General features: G+C 40.1%; 2 protein-coding genes across 2 annotated transcripts; one reads left to right on the forward strand and one right to left on the reverse strand.

Annotated features, from left to right (window-relative positions):
* The first annotated feature begins 1,459 nt into the window (after positions 1–1,459).
* LOC111666714 (beta-crystallin A1-like) lies at positions 1,460–6,482 on the forward strand. Its single transcript, XM_023422146.1, has 6 exons — positions 1,460–1,559; positions 1,892–1,968; positions 2,139–2,257; positions 4,687–4,828; positions 5,099–5,241; positions 6,067–6,482. Exons 2-6 carry the CDS (start codon positions 1,894–1,896, stop codon positions 6,212–6,214), a joined length of 627 nt encoding a protein of 208 aa, XP_023277914.1. The 5' UTR covers positions 1,460–1,559; positions 1,892–1,893; the 3' UTR covers positions 6,215–6,482.
* Positions 6,483–7,308: 826 nt separating this feature from the next.
* Positions 7,309–20,555, reverse strand: unc93b1 (unc-93 homolog B1, TLR signaling regulator). Its single transcript, XM_023422145.2, has 13 exons — positions 20,351–20,555; positions 17,847–17,963; positions 17,578–17,719; positions 17,305–17,458; positions 16,644–16,805; positions 15,781–15,910; positions 15,555–15,651; positions 14,043–14,167; positions 13,670–13,852; positions 13,189–13,474; positions 12,960–13,081; positions 12,723–12,845; positions 7,309–10,674 (listed from the first exon to the last, which is right to left on the reverse strand). The coding sequence occupies exons 1-13, from the start codon at positions 20,351–20,353 to the stop codon at positions 10,411–10,413; spliced, it is 1,908 nt and encodes a 635-aa protein (XP_023277913.1). The 5' UTR covers positions 20,354–20,555; the 3' UTR covers positions 7,309–10,410.
* Between the last annotated feature and the right edge of the window lie 65 nt (positions 20,556–20,620).

A 20,620-nucleotide genomic window follows, 5' to 3' on the forward strand; every position in this document is an offset into this window, starting at 1 on the left:
ACATGTTGAGGGGAACTGGGTACCTCCTCAGAAGCTCTCTAGATGAAGTGTCAAGGACCAAGATCCAGATAAGGCAAGGGTTTCTGTTGCTGTGGTAACTGGGGCCCAGTGTTTGAAGTGATGGAGGGGGGGAGGGGTTCTGATAAAACAACATCAGTGCAACAATGTTCTGTGTATGTGACACAAGCAAAGCATCTCAAAATGGTCACAAAGTTATTCCTCACTTTTCAGTGTCTTGGTTTTTTCTTGTATTCTTGCACAAGCAATATTCTTGAATCACTTTTAACATTACGTTATAACGATATTGTTATTATTAATTTATAGTTATATCATTAATCTAATTTCCCTATTCCAATTCCCTCCACTTTTGCAATGCACCATTGAAACAGGCTCGCCGGATGGCTGTCCAAATCCACCTCATTCTCTGCCTATAGCCCCGGCCATTGTTGCTCTATACGATGGCACTGCTGACCTATACGAATAGACCAACAACAGCCCCGCATTCACCACCCGCACCTCTGTGGCTGCCCTGTATATGATCTGCTGAGTCAACAGGCTGCATAGGGTTACAGAGACAGCGAGAGAGAGAGAGAGAGAGAGAGAGAGAGAGAGAGAGAGAGAGAGAGAGAGAGAGCGGCCGAACAACCGGCGCGCGCACACGAAACATTTTTTTACGGTGGAGCACACTGGCCGTCCAAACACTCACCTGCGTCAAGCTGGTCACAGTTAGCTAGAGAAATACCGGAAGTACCTATTCTTCCCTTTACCTTCATAATGAATATTTTGAGATTTGAAAAAAAGTAGTAGCCTATGGCTGAAATTAAAGCTAATAATTATTGGAATTTCTTCAAATAAAGTCCAATGATAAATAGCGTATACAAATCATTGAAAAGCATCAGATGCTCCCATTTGAGAAGCTGGAAACATAGAATGTTTGAAGTTTTCAACAAAGTAGATCAAATTAAGGCTTGTTGTAAAATTTAGGCTACTCAACTTTAAAAAAAAAAAAAAAAAATAGTCACTGATCGATTTTCCTGTTGATGAATAATTGATTAAGTGACTAGGCTAATCATTCAGCTGTAGTAGGCCTAAATGAAAAACTGATTGAGGTGACACATTTGCTTGCCTGTAAAGAAAAGATCAAGTATTACAGCTAAACTTTTTATTAGCTGTGCTTCACGGAGCTGTTAATTTAAGGCCAAAATTAAATACACAAATACCCTTTAAAAAACACTAATAAATGAAAAACAGATTATAGGGATATAATTTTATGCCCAAATTAAGACTTTGTATTACTTCACATAACGTAAACAGCTAATATTGTTCAGTAGAGTTTAATTTTGAAAAAGCTAACCGGAAGTATCATACCTAATCGAGATAACGCTTTACACTTGACAAATTCGCCTCGTTCAACGTCACTAGCATGAAGTGACAGCACGCGCACTCGCGCGAGCACGAAGGCCCAGCGTGGACGCCAGTATAAAACAGAAGAGCCAGGTTGAGACAAAAGTCTACGTCAAGAGGATTTGGTGTGTGAGGGTCGAGAGGAGAGCATCCAGGTAAGAGGAGCGGCAAAACTAGTGACAGTAAATGTTAAAACGGGATGTATTTACAGGATTAAATGTATTTTAGGTAGTAGCTCGAGTTCACACTGGTTGCATGAGAAGTTGAATGACAAAGTCCGAATTCATATGGATGAAACATGGTATTTTACAGCGAATGGAAACTGTTGAGCATCAGTTAAAGTTCATATTAATGAAAGAAATTAGTTTGTTCTTATGGCTTGAATTTTAATTTGTCCTGTCTTTGTTACTTTTTACTGTTTAAGCATCTTCTCTGATCCATGACCCCTGTTCTCCCCTTTTCTCCCCTTTTTTCCTCTCTACCATAGAAATGAATAGAGTAACTAAAAGTCACGTGACCCCACCCATGTATTTCCCTAGCATGTGTACAGCCCCTTTCTTTAAGGTGAGTTCACACACACAAACACACACACCACACACACACGCACATACACACACACACACACACACACACACACACCACACACACACACACACACACACACACACACATACACACACACTGACATACTGTACACACCCTCATGCCTCCCCCCTGTTTTCCCCAATGTGCAGGTGTCTGTGTTTGACCGGGAACATTTCCAGGGCAAGTGTTTGGAGTTCACCTCAGAGTGCTGCAGCATCCACGACTGCGGCCTGGACAACATCCGCTCCATCCGAGTGGAGAGTGGAGCGTGAGTCACACAGCCTGTACGCCTGCAAGTCTCTGTGGACAGCTGACTGACTGTGTGTGTGTGTGTGTGTGTGTGTGTGTGTGTGTGTGTGTGTGCGTGCGTGTGTGTGTGTGTGTGTGTGTGTTTATGTGTGTGTCTGTGAGACGGATGTAGAAAGATGATGAGATAGGAAATAGTGACCAGGCTCCCACTATATGTCTTCTTTTTCTCAGTTTACTTTTTCAGAGATAATACCAAGACAGATCACCTGAGGAGCTGACAGGGCCTTTTACCAGCGTAAAGCCATTTAAACGGCAGGATTTTCTCTAAACTCTAAACTCTCTAAACTGCTCTGAGAACAAACCACTTTAAACCTGTATTATAATATAAATACTGTTAATATCTATTTTAATGCTCCAGATACTAATTACTTTCCTACTTAAAGCCTCTGAAAATTTGATATTACATGTTTTTTCACAATAACACTAAATATTCATGACTGAATTAGCAACAATCAAAGTTTTTAGAAATATACTGGCATGTTACCAGTGGTGGAAAGTAACTAAGAACATTTAGTCAAGTATAGTACTTTCTTCTGTTTGAGGATATTATATAATTGTACTCCACTACATTTCAGAGACAAGTAGTTACTTCTCAGATTAAGATTTTGGACTAGCTGGGCCAGTTTATGAAATATGATGATTACTAGAAATTCATAATGAGTACTTTTACTTTTAATTCTTGTAATTATATTTAAATTGCTAATACTTTTGTACTTTTACTGAAGTCAATTTTTGAAAATATTTTAATAGTGTGGTAATGCTACTTTTACTTAAAGATGCTATATGTAAGTTTTCTCTGCCACCAAATGTAGTTTTTATGCGGGGGCGGGGGGTGATAGTGGTGGTGGCTGCCTGTCAAGAGCCTCAGCCACTGCTGTGTTGACAAGAGGGTAGGATGCGACCTCTGGACAGGATGAAGAAGTCATCCTCTTGCTGAACTAAGGGCAGTCTGGACGTTAATGTGACTGACTATCACACTATCTGGGTGGGGGCCAGCTGGCTAGCATAATAACTCCAGGAGAAGAAAAGAAGTGATAGAAGTAGAAGCAAAACAAGTTCTGTTGATTAAATGTAGTTTAAATTCCCACCACTGTATTCAGCTCTCGGTGAGTAAAGGAATTAAGTTTGATGCTAAACTTTTTATGTTTCTTCTAAACTGGTAAATAATCAGCTATTAATGTTAAAGTTGGCCATGAAGCAATATAAAAAAAAATGTACATATGGCACCTTTAAAGTGATGTATTTTAGCCACCGAAAAACAATGCCCACCTAAAAAGCCAATATCAGTTAAAGTCAGTGCTGTATTTTTAATATTTTCACTGCTTTATCTTGCCGTCATTTGGTGTATTAACAGGAAAGGGCTGGTAAGTTTAAAATGGACAGAAATGAAGAGAGTCAAAACAGTATTAAAAAGATGTGTAAAGGTAGGGAAAAGTTGTTCCTAGGAGTGCAGTAAAATGAAGATTAAAGTGATGTCTACTTAAAATTCCCTCCCTCAAGCAATAAACTAGCCAATAGCAGGCCTCCAAAGGATATGTGTCAATGCTACATCACACACTTTAATCAGGGTCTAATGTACAACTTATTTAAATTTCCTCCAACAGCCAGTTTGTCATCCTTTGTGTCTAACATTACTTAACTTTCAGGTTATTGAAACATGCATAAAGCTTATAAAATAAGATGAATCTACCCAGGACAATAATTATGTTGATATCTGATATACTGATTGGAACTCTAATTATCAAAATAGACTCTTATATTAAATTATTTGAGGTTTTATTTTAAATTTTCATTGATAACCATTCAGCATTTCAACATTTTCTTCTTATTTGGGTATTAAGAAAGCCCTTTATTTTATATCAACTGCCTGTCATCATACATTTCCTAAACATCTTTTCTTCCTTGGGATGAGTCCCTGCCTCTGTATACATCATGCAGCCATCTGTAGGAAAGGTTCTCGCAAATAATTTAGGAGCTGAGGACACGTTTTAACACTTTGGAACTTTTATGCACTTTCAGGCTTTTATTTTTAACTCTGAATATGGGAGTGAACTTTTCTCACCCTCAGTGTTTTTACGCAAATAAGACCAGAACTTTACTCTGAGCAGATGTATACATAACAGCCCAGGCCTTAGTCATGGTGTTTTTTAAAGCTTGCCAAAGTCAGAGTAGTGATTCTCTGAACACCTGCTGAATTAAGCGGCGGAAAGCAGACTTAGCTCCAACTTATCAGGGCTGAGAACCAGTTCTCATAGAGAGTGCTCCCTGTCTTTTGTCTGATCTCACCTGTCACCTGTCTGTTTTATGTTCAGACTGATTTGAAACAACACTGTGAAACATTTTCCCTCACCCACCTGACCACTTCACCTCTTCCCTTCATGTGTCCAGGTGGGTGGGTTTCGAGCATCATGACTTCCAGGGCCAGCAGTTCATCCTGGAGAGAGGCGAGTACCCCAACTGGGAGGCCTTCAGCGGCTCCCTGTCCTACCACACAGAGCGCTTCATGTCCTTCCGCCCCATCTACTGTGCTGTGAGTACCGGGGGGGTTGAGGTAAAAGGGGACAGAGGAAGAGATCAGTGGGAATGAGAGAGCAGGAGGGGGTGAATGGAAATGATAGTAAGTGACAGAGTGACAGAAGGAGGGAGTGATCAGAGGCGTGAGCTACACAGTGTGTGACTGAAGCGGTTCAAAAATAGAAATGAGACAACTCAGTGCCGAATGTCTGCTGTCAGTGTACGTCTGTATGACAGACCTAACGCCGGCTTTAACACTAATTCTCTGCTCCACCCCCCTCCACAGTCTCACCACAGCAGCCGTATGATGATTTTCGAGAGGGAGAACTTCATGGGCCGCAGCACGGAGCTGAGCGACGACTACCCCTCCCTGCAGGCTATGGGCTGGTTCAAGCCTGAGGTGGGCTCCATGCACGTGCAGTGTGGAGCGTAAGTCAGCGATGGGTTGATGCTATTATGTTCATATTCAAGTTGGCTGATGGTGTTTTGTCATAAAAACTTCACTGACGACTTAAAAGAGAAAAAATAAAAAGGGAGATGGAAGCAGCCATAGCTCATTTAAAACAAAGTTACAAAGTGCTTTACAGTTAAAAATAATAACAATAAAGACAACAGCACAACAGCACAACAGCACAACAATAAGCAAATCATTAAGATCCCAAACATTGACAAAAACATGGTAAAGTTACAGCAAAGCCAGCGGTTAACGAACATACACATCTACTCTTAATGTGGTCGTATCAAGTTGTACCAGTTCAGGCATTCAGGTGGCGAATCATGATCAAGCATTTAAAGGAAAAACTTTGGGGTCTTAAATGAAGTTCTTAAGTTTTAAATTTTACATTGTAGCACATCATGTATTCAAATTAGATCTTTGGGGAATTACGTATTAGCTCATCAGTTATTTTGGCACACATTAGTTGACAATTAAAAGTAAATTGCAGTACAATGACTTGTTTGCAGTAATTAGAAACTGTGTCACCATTATACAGTCCAACAAACAACACTGACAAGTTTATTCCTAACTAAAATGTCCCACTCACTACATAAATCACAATTGTGTGTGTTTTTGTTTGTTTGTTTAATGAATATACACCTTTATCAGATTATTTATTTTTCAAATGTTGGTACTGGCTCAATGGTTAAATCAAATACCATAGAGACACATGGAGAAAGTCTTTGTGTACTTGTGAAGATTAAATTCAGCTCCTCTTCCTTACTTTATCTCTTCCTCCCGTCTCTGTCTTTGTGCAGCTTTGTGTGCTATGAGTATCCGGGCTACAGGGGCCAGCAGTACATCATGGAGGATGACAAACACAGCGGAGACTACCAGGCCTGGAGAAACTGGGGCTCCCACTGCCAGACTCCCAAGATCCAGTCCATCAGACGCATCAGGCACTGAGAGGGATCGGAGCGGGACCAGCAGCAGCCGCAGAGCCCGGTCTCAGGCTAACACCTGGGCACTGTGCTTTGAGGGCCTGAATATAAGCTCAAAGCCAACTTTAGTTTTGCTTCTGAGCTTGGTGCTTCATTAAGTCAGCACTGTGACTACAACACAAACCATCAGTGACGTAGCAGCTACCTCTTTATCCCAGCTCATATTCAAATATTCTTGTTAATACTCATTTTGTTTGAGTACAAATGAAATAAAATTCAGATTCAGAACATGAGACGTCCTTCCTGTAATTCCTGTGTGAGTGCACATATTCAGAGACGAGGACAATGGCAATTTACAGATCAGTTCATCCATAAGTTAGGGATCAAGGATAAAACAGGAACAAAGATCACAGTGCAAATACTAATGATGACATAACAGTTGTGTGAAACTATTAAGGTAGAAATTTTTCCACATCATTTTTTATGAGTTATAATTCTGTTGTATCAGAACACACTTAATGAGTATGTAAATATACTGAATGTATTATGAGCAAAGTACATTTGTACATAAGTTCAATTTTGAGGCACAGGCACAATGTTTGAGTTTCTTTCTTGGTAAATAATCTTTTACTCCTCGGCCCATATTACTCAAGCATCTCAGACTCCCTGTTGAAAGTTCAACTAGCACAATGATACAGTGTTTTAAATGCAAAACATTTAGACTTAAAAAATGTGCAGATTAGTTTTTAGCATTTATATATATAAAAACTCATATCAGTAATTTAACACTGGAAAGTGATAAAACGTAATTGTTCTCTTCAGCTGAAATAACTTTTACTCTGAAAGTTCATTGTAGTATATCTAAGCTTACATAAGTAAAATACATAGGTTTTCATTGATGTAATCTATATATATAAATGTGTGGGTATGTAAATGTCGTGTGTCACAATAACTGTAATGAAACATTTAGTCTTGCTGTTCTTTGCATTGGTCGCATTACTTTCAAGTTTCCATGGCGATAAGCGTTTGGTAGTCACCACCGGCTTAATATAAAGTTGGTGACTGACAACACACCACCCACCCTCTAGTCAAGAGAAATACAATCACAGACAGCAGCAGTTAACTTCAGCACAATCTTTAGTTCATTCACAGCTGTTTGTGACAATGCATTACATAAGTGAAAGGACCAGTGTGTAGGATTTAGGAGGATCTATTGGCAGAAATCATATTCACAATTATATTTTCATTAGTGTCTAATCAACTGAAACTAGGAATCATGTTTTTTGTAGCTTAGAATGAGCCCTTCATATCTACATAGGGAGCGGTTCCTCTTCCACGGAGCCTGTAAAGTGTCACTGCCATGTTTCTACAGTAGCCCAGAATGGACAAACACAGCTCTGGCTCTTTCATGTTTTTATGTTACCTGAAGGCCACCATATATTAGGCTACATGCTTGGAAAGGGAGGGGTGAGGAGTATTCAGTTGGTTACAATCTGCAACATCACCACTAGATGCCACTAAATCCTACACGCTGGTCCTTTAACAACTTCACATGGATTAGTGCAACATCAAGTACCTAATGCTTGGATCACAGAAATCCACAAGTGATTTGTATTATAAAAATTATAAAGGTTAAAATATCCACTCCACTACAGCATGTGGATACCATTTCTTTTTTCTACAGCTGGTTCAAATAGAAACTCATACTGTGATTATTTTAACACAAACAATAGGTTAACTTCCTCTAACCCTAATGTCTGAGTATAGTACCTGCAAAAATATTTGAAATATCAGACCATCAGGGTGAAAGCAAGCATGTAGTCCTGAAGAACAGCCTGGTAAATCTAGGTTACTTGACTGAGCATGATGTAACTTCAGAAACTATAAATGGTCAAAACAAAAGCAATGATAGGAAATGAAGTGACAACTATGTACAGAGAGTAAAAACAGTAGGAATGACGTATATATTTTGTACATTGCATAACTAAACCTTCTGTGCAGCGATGACAACTCAGAATTACCTCCCCCAAACACTGCGTCGGCCAATAGTAGGTCCCCAAACTTGCCAACTTTTCATGATTAATAGGCTTTTTTCACACATTTTGACTTTTCATAACAGCAAAAGCATGGGTGTTACTAATAACATCAGCAATGGCTCAGTTTTATTCAAGCACCCCAGTCAGTCCTGACAATGAGCCGGTTACACAACACCAGGACCCTGAAACTGAAGAAGCTGTAGTTAATTTAATAATTTACACCTGTGGTTTTTCTGTTGTGACGTGTCAAAATGTGTAGTAAGTCAAAGGCCTGTTGGGGGTGGGCATTCAGCACAAAGCTGTTCTTGAATCATGAAAAAAATTAGATATGTAATATCTGTATTGTATGCAACACTTTTTAATACTTTTTATGCCTTAAATTAACACACATTTTAAAACACTCATTAGGATTTGTAAGAACATGTGGACACCCTGACGTGCAGTTTCAAGACATGATCTGACTGTTGTTTGTTGTACAGACTTCTGTGCTAGTTCCTCCTGTTTTTTTAGACACAAGGGCAGCGTGACTCTAGGGATGGCAGTGTTGGTCAGTCCGCCACTTTGTTCCAGACTGATATGTCTCAACATCTATTTGATAGATTGCCATGAAAGTATGTACACAACATTTATGGTCTCCAAATACCTGCAAAAACGAATGACATTTCCATCAGCCTCAGTTGTGCTTTGTGTTTAATGCTGATTTAATGCTACAAATGTTAGCCTGCTAACATGCTAAAATAAGAAGGTGAACATTATAAACATTATAGAGAGCCAAAGTCTTGGTGTCAGTCTGGGCTAGCCTCTGTTCCACTAGCTTCTGTAACTTAGTTCAGCGCAATCTCTCCTTCACCATTTCTTTATGAGAAAATAAATGACCATTCACCACATCAGTGGCTGTAAGAAATTGAAACCTTCATGAGTTAACAAAGTTATACAACAATTACCTTGTGTGCCTACAAAAAACTACAGCTCCCATAATCCTGCTATTATTGCAGACATGTCTGAATATTGAATATTATGGACATTGACTAAGCAAAAAAATGTACATTATCTAAACATATGAATTGAGCAACACGACTGTTGTGTTCCAAGGCTGGATTTTTAGCATTATTACAATTGTCAATGGGATTTTTAATGAGGTTTTCTTTACTTCCAGTTTTACTTTGGCTCTCTATACCTGCTTCACATGAGCATGGAAACACTGTTACTGTGAGCGTGTGTGCATGCTAACATTAGCATTTGCAGTATTGATCTGAAGTAGAGCCGTTAGCATGGCTGTAGACCGTTTATCTTTGGTCTTTTTTATTGTTGTGTTGTACATGAAAATATTTGTAATAATACCCCACTGGTTACTGAAATGCGGCCTCCAAACCTGCTGCACACTTAACCACACGAAAGCATAAACATACACTCATAAATTCAAATCCAACTTTTGCAAAAGACATATTTAACTGTCTTAGCTTCTGATGCTATCTTGAGTTAGCCTGCTTTCTGTGTACGGAAGGGGTGGAAGGTTAAAGAAAGACAGAAGAGCAAATATAACTAAGGCTGTTTACGCTCTTCACATCCAGCAGTACCATGCAGACTCTCTCTCGCTAAATATGACTCCATCAAAACACACTCCCTGCAATTAAACACAGATAATCAATTCCTCTTTTCTTTTTCTGTCACTTGCAGTTCTTTGAGGATATTTGCTCTTTTTATATAAAACCAGTTTGTATATTAACGAGTTTGTTGAATGATGAAACACAAAGTGACAATCCCCTCTATAATTATGGGTATCTTTGGTAAATATGAGCCACAATCTGCAGCAAAAAAAAAAAAAAACATAAGTATTCCTGTTGTATTCTGACTTGTCGTTTGCTTTATCCAGTGTGAGCTACCCTTTGAGACTGTGCCTATTGATATCAACATAGGTCTTTCAAGTTTCTTTACCTTTTCATCTGGATGATTGTTGTGATAATAGCTGAATATAGATTTCCAGCTTTTTAACTTAACTTTATGCTAGAAAACACATTTTTGTTTAGTGTGGCATGAAAGAGTTAAGTTAAGTTTAAATATCTGTAGAAATATGAATGGATTCATGAACACAACTGAATCCAGCGTATTTTTGAATCTCTTCCTCTCCTTTATCTCTGACATCCGTCCACCATGTCTTCTCCTCTCTCCTCCGTTTTTTCTTCTCTCACCACCCTTCGTGGTCTTCCCTCTCTCCATCCTTCACACCGGCGTCCTCCCATTTGCCGCGGTTGCCCTCTGCCCCTCTCCTCCTGGCTCTGGGTGAGTCAGCTCCCTGGGCCCCTCTGTCTTGGCCCCCTTCCTCCCTGTCCTCTGCTCCCATCTCTTCCACCACATGCTCTTCGTCCTCCTCCTTCTCCTCATCCTCCTCACTTCTCTCAGAGTCTGACTCATCAGAGTTGTCATCTTCAAGGTAGCGGTAGCCTTTGACCTGCGGACACAAACGGTTTGTTATATTAATGTGGGGAGATAAGTGACTGCCTGAATCTGGCCAGATGATGATTTTGACTCTGAAGTTTTAGTTGCGACTTAATTACTTAACAATAAAGCTCTGACTGTAATGAGACTTTGTTCACTCCTGTGGACTGCAAGGCAAATCACTGTTTGCACAAGTTCAAATCTCACTACATACCAGATTTATCTATACATTACTCTTTATTTCTGCATGACACAAAATCACTTCCACATGAATATTTTACATGCTGAGAGTAAAAGCATTGTTTTCTCCAGTAAAACTTTCTTATCTAATGCAGACATTAAGAATAACTTGTATGCATGTAGTCAGATTTGATCCTCTGCAAAACTGTGACTGTTTCTGGACTGACAGTAGATCTCTCCATAAGTGGAAATCAAAGAACTGTGGCACTTTGCTCCTTTCCCCTGAGTTACTATCAAGTAATTGTTTTAATCATTTGATCTGTAAAATAGTAAAGAATACCAATCACAATTCCCTTAAGCCCAAGGTGATGCCATCAAACTGCCTGTTCTGTCCGACCAACACTCCAAAACATAAACATATTCAATTTGGTATCATATAAGACAGAGGAAGGCAGAAGATCCTCACAATGTTGAAGCTATTACGAGGTAATTAGCATTTGTGCTAGAAAAACGATCAAACAATTATTCGATTTACTGATTATTTTTCTGTCGAATGCTACTGTTTCAGGTCTGTATGTAACTAACCCCAAGCTTAATGGAAAAAAACGATAAAACAACTTTATAAGTCAACTTTATGAATTGATTTTATAGCACTGACGTCAGGCAACACTGCACTGAACTCAAACAGAAAAGGGACCTGCTAAAGAGAGCACAGCAGAGGCAGACTGTATTCACACTCCCAAGGCCAAACAAAACACCTCTGAACAACATTTATGTTCACTGTTGGTGTGACCTCTTAACAATTACTATGACCATGAAAATACTTGCTACCTCTTTCTATATTAGTGCACATGGTACATCAAACTACAGATAACTGCAGCAACAGCACTTCTGATTTGTGCTATATTATATTATATAGTTTAAAAATGACCTCTCTGCCGAGTGGCCTTGATATGAATGTGATATCACACTGAGCTGTCCTAACATATAAAAAATATTAGACTTGACTCCTCCCTCAAAGTTGTTTGCTATCAGGACACTTCCATGTACTCTTGCTTACTTACTATAGTTTTGCCAAACTCAAATTGCTGTAAAATGTAAATTAAATGTCTAAACTTTGATGGCGTAAAGGCTTGTTAACTTCATACACACATGAGAACACATGCAGAAGTTCCCACAGTTTATTTATTTAACAGTGCGTGTAAAGGTAATGAGATACTGAGCCCCGATTTACGCCCGATGTATCATCCGTGTGTGTGTTAGAAAAGCACAGTATGCATATAAGATAAGCTGTATGAATGTGTCTGAATGGATGAATGTGGCTCACTTGTGTGTGTGTGTGTGTGTGTGTGTGTGTGTGTGTGTGTGTGTGTGTGTGTGTGTGTGTTTATTTCTGCGTATTTTCTCATGTGTATTTCTATATTTTTCTATTATGTCTTTCAATGTGAAGAACATTGAGGTTACTTGTAATGAAATGTGCTATAGACATAAAATTGCCATTACCAATGGCTGCCCACTCATTATAGCAAAATCTGCTCAGCCAGCATGTATGTAATATTTCCTATTTGCAATTTGATTCATAACGCACGTGCAGTGACAGATTCATGTTGCTTCTTCTATATCACAAGAGCAGCATTATTTTTACAGCATTATTTTTGATATATTGATGATTCTTAACAAATGACTCAGCCGTAACATGAGAGCCACTTTACCACCACTGCCACTCAGTGGCAACTGAACTCCTAGTTACAATTCATCAAGTAAACTACACTAGGACACCTTCTTGTTGGGCAGTGTAAATCTTTGGCTGACAAAATGACTCTGCTAAAGTAAAACTGGCCAGATTCAGGCAGTCACTTATGACAGACAGTGAGCGGTTACCTTGTGCCGTGGCCGGGGGATGCGAGGCAGCCTGGGGCGTACGTCATTGGCCAGCCGACGCTCCATCACCCAATAGCAGTAGCAGGCAACCAGTAAAGTAGCCAAAAGGATGGAGAGTTTGGCCTGAGGATAGGGAGAAGAAAAGAAAGAAAAAAACAGAAAGGTTGAAATCTAAACTTTATTTTGTGCAGTACACAGAATACAAACACACTCGTTCTGTAAATGTATGTCACATACCCTCATAGGCAGGTTGGACCAGAGGTAGACTATGAAGATGGCGATGGCCTGCCACCAGTGATAGATGGTGTACACAAAGTCCAGACGTTCCTTTTCCTCAGCATACAGCATACCAAGCAGAGCTGACACACACACACACACACACAAAGAGGAGTTAATGTGTACATGTCACATGCGAACAAAGTTAGTGCACTGTATGTACAAAACCTCAACCACAGCTGTTACTCACTGCTGACGCCCGTCTTGTTCAGGGCAGTGCCGAGACCCCACAGCACGGTGATCACCAGCAGAGGGCCCAGATACCATGTATAGTTTTCGTTGTCCTTACGTTGTAGAGAGAACGCCAGGAGAGTCACCAGCAACACAAAATGCACAGCAGCGCCGCTCACCAGACAGAGCCAGCGAGGGAGGCGTAGGATGCAGAGGGAGAGGGAGGAAAAGACGGAGCAGGACAGGCCATAGACGACGATAAGGAGCCACAGATTTTTCAGGCCCAAAATGCAGACGCCATAGGTCTGTGGAGGGAAAGCAAGAAATTAGATGAAAAATACATATTTTTCTTATTATTACAACATCCTGGCTCCTTTACGAATCCAATTTTATTATTTTCCTTTTCAAACTATTTAGAAACACTTAAAAAACAAAATTAAGTAATGAAACTTAAACCTTCTCTAGTTTTAGTTAAACAAACTGAACTGAGAGCACAGTACCAGAGAGAACCCGGTGATGGCAAACAGCACTTCAAAGCCACTGTAGATAAAAAAGGGGCAGAGCAGTCGCAGGCGGTAGTCCCGCAGGTGTTTGAAAGGCAGCTGGAAGATGTTTCCCCAGCCGATGCTGCGGAGGTCGATCTCTTCTGTTGGCCGGTAGGCGGCGCCACACAGCACAAGGAACTGTGGCAAACAACAATCAATTTATTTTGAATTCTTCTGACTTACCCAGGATGTTGAGCAACGTTGAATGGACCCAGGACAAGATCATTACAAAACAAACAAATTATTTATAAAATTATCTTAACACAATGAATTCTAGGGAGGAAGAGTCAGCGTGGATGTGTCTCTGCGTGTCGGGGAGAAATCTTACAATGATCATGGACAGGAAGGCAAAGCCCATGAGGACACTCTCCACCTGGATGAGCAGCATGGAGCGTGGCAGGTTGGTCAGCACGGTGGTGTTGAATCCGGGGATCACTCCACTGACTACTGCTCCTGGTAGAGGAAGAAGAAAGCCGACATGTTTCAGTCCTACGCATTCTTCTTCAAGTCACAGCTGATGCGTCTGACTGTATGAGACTCTATCTCTGCTTTTTAGGTAGAGCGGCAACAAGTGGCTAAAATGTACTTGAGAAAGCTTGAGAGTAACTTAGGATAACTTCTGTTTTGAAGAGGTCACCCGTGGACATGTGGAGGTGTGAACCTGCCGACATTTCTGTTTCCTCCTGTTGTTGTTTAGAATAAAAAGGAAGCACTGTTGCAAGAAGGGAGATAGAATGGAAAAACATTTCCGCATTAGCACAAATGTTTCCCTTAACTAGTGTCACAGCAGCTCTGGGAAGCCAACTTGTGTTTCCTTTAGCACATTACTGCCTAGTAAAGTATAATGGACGAAGGAATATTCCAGCACATGCACTTCTACTTCATGCAAACCTACGAAACTGGTCTCCTCTGAAACCAGGAGTCTCGGACTAACCGTGTGCAGTGCATTCAGGGAATCATAAAAGAATGTCAGGTAAAGTGGAATATATATGATGAATATGAGTCCATTAAAAAAATATCTGGCTCTTTAGCGGCTCAATGCTCCACTATGTTCGCCAGCTAGTCACTGATTTAGTCTGTCTGCTGTTTGGTGCTGGGCAGGTAGTGCACTGCACATTTATTAAAGCTTTTTCTCTGCAAACATCTTCCTGTTGTGGCAGGAAAAGAAGGCTGATAAGAGCAGAGTTTGTGGCAGTCCAAAAATAATGAATGAAAAGATGCCAAAGAGCTACATAGAGCTGAAGTGATAAATCTTGGTAGGCTGTTCAGCCCAAGTGACAACTTTCAAATTTCACATTTTAATTTGATTTATTTTTAACTCCTACAAAAAAAGCAGCTGTAAGTTTAAATCAAGTACACTCTATTATAATTGCATTGTCTTGAATTATGAAACTTTTTGTCTAAAATGACAAAGTAATAGTTATAAATGAAAAGTTGATCTCATACTCAATAAAATGCACCCTTGCTCAATTCATTGCACTCATGGGTTTTGCTGCTACAGTCTCAGTTGGTCTGTTACAACCATTAGCTTATGATGGATAATGTTAGCTAATGTTAGAAAACATGAGATAGATATTTCTGCAAAATCAATCAGTACACAGAACTGATGAGTCTGCTCCATGTGCTACTGTTACACCGTGTTTTAGCATCTGCCTTTATCCCAAAACTGAGACTTGCTGCCAGAGTGGCCGCTGGTCCGTAACACTTACACTGTCTTGCCTGAACTCTTAACGATTCATATCTCATTAGATAGAATGGAGTGAATCCTCGTACATCGTTGTCCTGTGGTTATTTGTGTGTGATCATTCATCAGTGGAGGTGAAGTGACGTGTGTCTTTACCACAGGCTTTGACGTTGCAGAGAATGTGCGTGTCATCATCACGCAGGTAGCCGTGGAGGACGAGACGCATAGGGAACTCCGCAAAGACAAAACTCAGCTGATGAGGAAGAGAGGGAAGACAGCGACAAGTGGATTTATTTTCTAAAGTACAGACGTCTTTTCTGACGTTAAACACCGCACACAACGTGAAGCATTAGTGAAAAAAAAAAGATGGCTGAAGACTCACATGGAAGATGATGTTGAAGACTGAGTGGAAAATGATGATGTAGTTGTGGCACACTCCTTTAGGGAGCTTCTTCTGCTCCTGCACATGCTCTTCCTTGTAGTTGACGTACTCGTAGTACTGCTGCGCCATCCTGCATGTGTTTGGTGTGAGAGGAGAAAGTTTGAGGCCTGTGTGGGAGTGTGTGCATTCATCCGTACACACTCAAAATTCATGGTTTTGATTGATTGACAAAGGAGCAGCAGCAAAGCAGGTGCCCTACATTTCAATTTCCTGTTTCTGTCAGTATTCAGCTTTAGAAACATGCTATTCTTGTCTTGAATATATGTTAAAAAAGAATATCAGCCAATACACTATTATCAGATTTTTTAAAAATTCTAATTCCAGTGTTGGATGTGACCCAAAAAGTAGTTGTTGGCTGCCTTGATTGACCATGTCTGGATAAAAGTACCTAAAAGATACATTTGGGTTGGACCCTCTGTTAGTTGAGATCTGTGGTGTAATGGTTATGTTGACTTTTAAAACTCTGATGGTTATTATAAGTGTGAAATTAGAAATAGTCAGGATTAATGGTTATGTTTAATTTTTAGTTTGGACGCATGTATGGTTATATAATATTATATAATATAATGTTATATTGCATTACTGATTGTCAGGTTTAATGTAAGGTGACAAACAGTTGAGTTAGTGAGGATGTGTGGTGAAGGTAGGAGGTAGTACACTCTAGGACAACTCATCTATCCGTTGAGAACCCAGGTAATTGTGCTGGTCGACCTTCAGTACACTCTTTGTGCTGTGAGGTCATGAGGGTCAACAGCTTATAAAACATCTTCACCCACCCACCCCCTCCACACCCTGTTTCTCACCTAGTGATGTAGCTTCCCAAGGAGGCCCAGAGCGGCACAATGGCCACACCGATAGCTATGGCTGATGGAACCAAGGTGTAGTAACGCTCCCAGTAATTGGTTGAGACAAAAAGTGCGTAGATTCCCGAGGCCAGGAACATCATCCACTTAGTACCTAGAAACCTGAAGGAGACATCGTGTACAGATAGAGTGTATATGGGTAGAGAGGACAAGGACATTCTCCGGGTACTCCGGCTTCCTCCCACAGTCCAAAGACATGCACATTAGGTCAACTGGTGACTCTAAAGTGCTCTTAGGTGTGAATGTGAGTGTTTGTTTCTCTCTCTCCATATATAAACATATATACACGCACACATTTATATATTTATATATATATACACACACACACATAAATATAAAGATGTATGTCAGGAAAGGTCACCAGTCTATCAACTCTCTCTCAACTGGCGACCTGTCCAGAGTGACCTTGCCCTCGCCCAATGTCAGCTGGGATTGGCTCCAGCCCCCCTGAAGCCCTATAAGGATAAGTGGTATAGATAATGGATGGATGGATGGAGGACATGGACATTCATATCAGGAAGAAAGGTTTTATCATTACAGTTAATGTGTGTGTGTGTGTGTGTGTGTGTGTGTGTGTGTGTGTGTGTGCGTGTGTGTCTACCTGATGAGAACAGGGGTGTACAGCAGACCTATAATGGGCGTGACGTTAATGCCCATCAGCATCTTGCGGTCGATGTCCTCCAGGCCAAGGTTACTGTACTTCACCTCACGGTAGGTCATGTCATAATGGAGGATCAGTTGCATTTGCAGAAGGCCTTAAACACACATACATACACACACACACACAATACATTTAAAAGAACACACTACTCTGCAACTCTGCCTGTTTGTATTTCTTTGTCCATTTCAATATCTTCGCTCCTGTCAAACTCACCCATATATACACTGTACACAATCATGGCTCCAACACTGGCTGCAACAACATTTTTGATGACTCCCAGCCTCTTCCTCCTGTAGTATTTCCTCTCCTCTTCCTCCTCATTGTACTCTGCCTGTGGACCCAAAAACTCCTCCATCTGAAGAAAACAGGAAGTAAAAATGTTATTCAACTGTTTGATTGGAGCAAAGGTGGTAATATTATCTTTCACCTGAAACTGTTGACAGAGACTGCTGTGTGGTTTTTCACAGGACAGCTGAGCTCACCTGTCCCTGCATGTTGTCTTCTTGCCCCACATTCAGCAGTTCATTCATGCCGCCATTAGGAGGTGCTAGAAGATGATCAGCATCTCTCATTTGCTCTTCTCCATCAGTTGCCTCCATCTGGTGACCAAAAAGAGTAATACTCTGGATTATTAGATGGTTAAGTGCACTTTCTGCAGACCAGTCAATCACTGTAATGTTCCTGTAACATTCTTCTTATGATGTACCAGCAGAGACTAGGGTTGTCAAACATGTTACATACTAGAGACAACATTTAGATGCTTTTAAGAGTTTTCACAGGCCACAACAATTAATTATCAATTAGGACTGGTACGATGGATCACTAGATGGTGGAGAAAAGAATGATACAACTACAGCTTGATTTGAAGAGTATGTCATTATTTATTATATCGTTGCAATAATAGCAGTAGTAGTATCTGTGTCCTAAATTAAAAACATGTGGGTATCTGTATTAACTATAATATCACATTCAAAGTAAAAAACTCATATTCTAGCTAAGTGGCTGTGTGACATTTACTGACAAAAAAGGAAGGCCCTCCCCAGTGCAATGATATTTTCTTTTTAAAAGTCATATTCACTTAGATGAAAAACTGCACTATCCTCACCCAGATATCTCTAAACAATATATTTAGAGCTGAAACGATCGGTTAAGTAACAGATTTTGTTGATCCAGAGAAAATAAAGTTGTAACTATCTTGATAACCTGGTAACCACTAAATAATTGAGTAATTTGTTTTTATCAGAAATTGAGTGTCTGTACCTTCTCATATGTGAGTATTTGTTAGTTTTCCTAGTCTTATGATATCAACAGAGAGTGTTACATTTTTGTCTCTTCAACACAGAGAATCTTTTTCCTCATGTGCTCAGAGTCCTTCAAATGCTGTTCGGCAAACTATGAGTGGGCTTTTACTCAAAGAGGCTTCCATCTAGCTATTTTAACATGAAGTAATGATGGAGTGCTGCTGAGATTGTCGTCCTTCTCTCTGACAGCAGACGTAAGGCCCTTTATGCTCAGCTACTGTGTTTGACTGCATAGCCAATTCTGTAAGACTCCCAGTGGATCTAAACTTCCATTTCACAACTACTAAGGCCACTGTGCTCCTGGGAACACTCAAAGCTTTAGAAATGGTTTTATACCGTTGCCCTGATCTAGGCCTCACCACAATTTTATCATGGGGGTCTACAGAGAGTGCCTTGGACTTTATGACTTGCTTTTTGTCCCGACATGCAGTGTGAATTGTGGGACCTTATATATACAGGTGTGTACTAGTCTAAGTAATCCAAATTGCCAAAGGATACATGTCAAGGATAATCAAAGCTAATAGGATGTACCTGACCACGGCTTTCAGGGCCACAGCAAAGGGTCTGAATATTTTTTAAAGAAGAGATTTTTAATAAATTCACAAAAAACCTCTCAAGTAGAATTGCTGCCTCACAGTTGCCAACCTGTCAAGTTGCAGTTTGTATATCTGTCCAGACTCATATAAAATGTAGTGACGACTTTGAAGGACTTTAATAAAAGGGATAAAGTGTATTTTTTATCATAGCTAGTGTATGAATTCTTGAGTTATGGCCAAAAATATGTTTTGTGAGGTCACAGTGACCTTGAAGCATTTAATGAAACACACATGTAAATATGATCTCTCAAATATACGATGAATCTCACAAATATGAAATCAAATAGATGGGTTTATAAAAAGTTTAAAGAGCTCCAGCTGCTCTTCTGTCCAAACAAGTTGTACTACCCTCCCTGAGACAAGAAATTAAAATGACACCAAATTTTGTACAGTCCCTAGCCCAAATGTACTTATGTTATCTCAGTTTTCTGTGTTAATTGGATCTATCTGATTAATACAGAAACACTCTCTGGTCAGCCTTTAAGAGTAATTAAAAAAGCAAGTTGAACTGATTCCGTAATAATTCACACACATCTCAGTAAATTGCTCCACACCATCGATCTACTAACAGAGATTTATACTGTGCGCATACTGTACTGTGGCGGTTTTTGTTCCCTTAATTTCAACACAACTGTAATCCACATTGTTGTAAGCGGATATGACTCTGAACATGTTCTCCAAATGCCAAAATGTTACCAATAAATACAACAAACTTGTCTTGCTCTGGGATTCAGGGACCAATAAACTAATGTACATTTCCAGCGTAAATTAGCATGTTTTCGTCCACCAGGGGAATTGAACATGTAGTTATCTAGAGAAGTTGAGGTCTACGTTGTTTCCCTCAGCATAGTCTTTGAAACCCTTTTTTGTATTTGTGGACGACTTAAAGTAATAAAAGCGCGTGTAACTTACCGTATCCTCTACCACGTTATTTGACTCTTCGTTATCTAAAATCGTGTTTCATGACACTGTTTGTACCAGTGTCAGTCAGGCATATTTTAGGTTTGTTTATGCGCTCCTTTAAAAACACACCCACCTCACTCTTCGCCTTTCTTTTTTAACATTTATCGACACCTTGAATGCACTTACCATGTTTGCTTCGCGGGGCTCCTCGCGGGCAACGGAAACAAAATTATTGTCTACCTGAGAGACAGAAAGCACAGACCACCACTTCTGTGTCACTTTCTTAGTCTGAAGGGGTTAGTTCCCCTTTCCGACGCTAAAGTGCTAGGAATAAATTAGAGTTTCACGAGGGAAACGAAACTCAGTGATCTTCACTTCCTCACTGAAATCTGCCAACATTTGTCTTAAAGCTACAGGCAGACTTTTAGGAAACCCAGCCTCCTCCCTGCTTGTACT

Source organism: Seriola lalandi, unplaced genomic scaffold (assembly GCF_002814215.2).
Source record: "Seriola lalandi dorsalis isolate HSWRI2012SDOR001 ecotype SW California unplaced genomic scaffold, Sedor1 jcf7180002054678, whole genome shotgun sequence".
Lineage (NCBI taxonomy): Eukaryota > Metazoa > Chordata > Actinopteri > Carangiformes > Carangidae > Seriola > Seriola lalandi.